At 46.1% G+C, this 3,691-nt stretch overlaps 1 protein-coding gene across 1 annotated transcript; it reads left to right on the top strand.

Moving 5' to 3' along the window:
- Positions 1-553: 553 nt before the first annotated feature.
- edn2 (endothelin 2) lies at positions 554-3,371 on the top strand. The gene is made up of 5 exons (XM_080485320.1): positions 554-718; positions 1,081-1,234; positions 1,340-1,453; positions 1,941-2,024; positions 2,125-3,371. Exons 1-5 carry the CDS (start codon positions 661-663, stop codon positions 2,213-2,215), a joined length of 501 nt encoding a protein of 166 aa, XP_080341446.1. The 5' UTR covers positions 554-660; the 3' UTR covers positions 2,216-3,371.
- The last annotated feature ends 320 nt before the right edge of the window (positions 3,372-3,691 follow it).

The following is a 3,691-nucleotide window of genomic DNA, read 5'->3' as shown; positions in this document are numbered from 1 at the left end:
TGTAAATCAACAGAATTCCTCATATTCATCTTGGGAGCACTCTCACATTCCTGTAACATAACTACTATTGTCACTCTGCCTTACTCCAGCGTGAGTAATTGTCTTGGATTTCTCATTTGTTTGGTTCCTTGTCTGTTCAAATTGCAGCTTCCAGGATAATAACCACACACGGCTTGCTGGTTCAAAGTTTAGGTCCTGCACTGTCTTGCCTCGCGATGGCATAAATGCTATTTAGGTACATCTACGCTCTGATTAGAAAACAAAAACACTCAATACTTGAATTAAATTCCAGCCCGGATTAAGGATCCTAAACACCCGCAGAAAACAGAGGCTTCTGTCTGCTCACTCCAAACACAATGACAGCGGAAAATCTCTGTTATTCAGACCTGCCATACGTCTTACAGGGGAGGTGGGGGGGGTGGGGGGGTGGGGGGGGGAGGAGGGGGGGAGTTGTGCAACAACAGTCAAGTACACAGAGGAAGGCGGGGCCACCACGATATCACCCGGAGGAGGCGTATAAGTAGACGCAGCTGGCAGGGACATGAACACAAATCACCTGTTGCTGCGCTCCAGCCCGGACACACAGGGTCTCTCCACCGTTCTGGAGTGTACAAGCCAACTGGTTGCTGCTTTTACACATCGGAGATCCAATCACACAGGATGGCCTCGTTCGGGATTCTGACTTTGTTCATCACCGTCAGCGTGGCTCTGCAAGAAGGTGAGCATCTCGTCTTCTCCTCTTCAGATGGTCGTGTGCAGCGGTGCCAAGACATCAAACTGTTCCCTGGCTGATTTTGGGTGTTACTTTGATAATGGTACAAAATACTACACATGGCATTAAGTCCAGTGTAAATACAAAACGAGAGCTGGGTTCAGCTTTCTAGAGGGTTTACCACACCTGTTATAAAGTGCTCGTGTTATTTAAACTACTTCAGCTGGGCCACCCTGCAGGATTGTTTCCACTCCGTTTGAGTCCTTCGATCTGTAACCCGCCTCAGTGTTTGTCTGCCAAATGGTTTGTTAGTATTAACGGGTGATCAGCCGGCCTGGTTTAATCTTGAGATTCTCCGTGTTTTCCAGGTTGTGCACTGCCTGTATCGGAGCGAGCGGAGCTGCCAGCTCAGACTCAGCATCCGCACCGTGTCCGGACCAAACGCTGCTCCTGCAACAACTGGGAGGACACAGAGTGCATCTACTTCTGCCACCTGGATATCATCTGGGTCAACACACCAAAGTAAGCCCACGGTGGACAGTAAAGGCTGAACTTCAGCAGTTGGTGTTTTCCAACCCCCCTGAAGAGGATTTCACCATCTAACAAAGTTTTATTTTCGATTCACAGTAAAGTCCTGCCGCACGGCCTGGGAAGTCCCCTGTCTCGGCGCCGACGTTCAGCTGACCGATGCGAATGCCTCCGTCCATCAGACGATACCTGCCGTGGCTTCTGCGGTAAAAGGTGAGCACTTCCCGCATCTACCTGGACCTACAGCAAAGTCAGTCAGCTCTTCCCCCGAACAAACTCTGTGGATAATATCACAGTCTGTGTCTTTTCGGCAACATGATCAAGACTTTGATAACTGGTCTAAACCATGAGGGTACCTGTCATGTAAATAAGAAGAGTACCCTCATTTCCGTGGCGGACTTGAAAGAAGTCACCAGGGTGTATTAAGAAGTGCCGCTATTTTTGGATAGTTTACATTTTTGCCTCGTGTCAAAGAGGTGCCGCTTGTGTCTTTGAGTCATTGTGATCATGAAACCGCAGCTATGACTCAGCCGCCGTCTTCAGATCTTAACTCGGAACGTGTGCGACTCGCTCTGCATTCTTACCCAAAAGGCATCTGGACGTAGATCAGTTTCAGTGGCAGCTGGTTTACCGTGAACTATCTCTTAAATGGTTTCTGCCAGATTGTTATCCTCATCTTAATGCTCTATTTGTATCACAGCTCCACCGATCGCAGGCCTGATACCACAAGCACACTGCGGGAATCTGCAAGCGCAGACAGCAACAGACTCCTGGCCTCCCTCAGGTAATGAAAAAAAACCTTAAAAGATCAACCGTGTTGGGGTGATAATTTGGGGGGCTCACAAAGCATCTCTGACCTGGTTTCCTTCTGGTTTTCCCCGCAGATCTGTGATCAAAACCAACACGACAACGGCAAAGGACTTACTTCCTCCAAAGCCCTCTGACTCCAAGTCAAAGAGCAGGATGAGGAGGTAGACACCTGAGGGGAAAACCAGTGTCGAAGCAAACTCCCAGAAGTGAAGGGTCTTTCAGCCCGACTTCCGTTTCAGCACAGGGGATCAAAAACGTGTCCGACCTCCTGCCAGCATCGAGAACGCAAAGGTTGGAAAGGTGCGAAAGCTGGCGGTTGGAGCATTGAATCAGTGCTTCGGCGCTGGAGGTTGAAGCGGGACTGGGTCTGAAGTGAAGCTCGATTCTTAAGTCCGTGTGAACTTTGATCAGCTCCGATGCCAAAGACGGATCGGCTCCAGCCAAGGACATGGGAGCGTTCCTATTCATAGGCAGTATTCTGATTAGGATGATTATAACAGGTGCATCTTGCAACCCGCACAGAGAATTCCAAAGTTTTTAAATATTTCAATCACGTCTTAGATGGAAAACGTTTGCCCGTGTTTATTTATATGTTCTCAGGCCTTCTCCTTCACTGCTGACCTTTGGTCTGATTTAATATTCCTCTGTATCAGAGCTGTGATCTGCTGTCCCGCCTCATGTTTACAGGGGTCCGATATTCAGCAAATAGTTTTTTTTAATGAGCAGGTAGTACTTGAAAAGGATTTCTCTGCTGCTGCCGCAACATGAAGGTCGTTTCTTTGGGATTTCGCTAACAAACAATCTGCCTTATACATGCTCCATTGTCAGCTCCTGTACACACACACACACGCACACACACACACACACACACACACACACACACACAGACAACAGTGGGTCTATTGTGTTGGCTCGGGTGTTTATTGCATAGTCTAATGTTTTGATTGAAGATAAGCCAGAAGGTTTCAATGATGTGCAGCCTGCCAACAAAAAAAAATCCAACAATTGTTTTTCCTCCTCTGACAAATGTTCATTCTGTACCATGCTGTAAATAGTCAGAGGCTAATGGTTTTTTTTTTTTTTTAATTTTCTGTGCAATGGACCCTTTTACTCCGTCTCACCCTGGCAGACTGATGTCAGTCTTCAGTCGTCACCAAACATTCATCCTTGTGCCGTATATGACAGATCATTCATGTAAAGTTTACTCTTGCGAATAGAAGTATTTATTTATTCTCTAACTTATTGAGAGATATTTTTGATATAATTCTATGGCCGATGCACTCGGTGTTGTTTTCATGAAATATAAAGAAATATGATTTTTAAGGAATGTTTCTGTCGTTTTTTCTTTTCTACTTTTGTTATGTGACGTGACTCAGTGGACCTTCACCTATAAATAACATGTCCCAGAAAAGGCTCTATTATTTGAACTTGTTCAATGCTGATAACGCTCACGCACACACACGCACACACACGCACACACACACACGGAGAAGCATATAACCGACACTATTTCTATGCGGTTTACTGTTTAAGAGCTTAGTGCTGAACTTTGGACCATAACTCCTCACTGTGCATTGAACCTATTACATATTACAAGGTTGTAACTCAACAGAATTACTGTATTGATGAGGTTTATTTAGA

Source organism: Lipophrys pholis (assembly GCF_963383615.2).
Source record: "Lipophrys pholis genome assembly, chromosome: 17".
NCBI classification, from domain to species: Eukaryota; Metazoa; Chordata; class Actinopteri; order Blenniiformes; family Blenniidae; genus Lipophrys; species Lipophrys pholis.
The sequence above is the reverse complement of the archived record's forward strand: the minus strand, read 5'-3'. Positions and strand labels throughout refer to the sequence as shown.

Coding starts and splice junctions, on each gene's coding strand:
- edn2 (XM_080485320.1), top strand. CDS start 661: ATGGCCTCGTTCGGGATTCTGACTTTGTTCATCACCGTCAGCGTGGCT. Junction 1,235..1,339: donor ATCTGGGTCAACACACCAAA/GTAAGCCCACGG, acceptor TTCGATTCACAG/TAAAGTCCTGCCGCACGGCC. Junction 1,454..1,940: donor CGTGGCTTCTGCGGTAAAAG/GTGAGCACTTCC, acceptor TTTGTATCACAG/CTCCACCGATCGCAGGCCTG.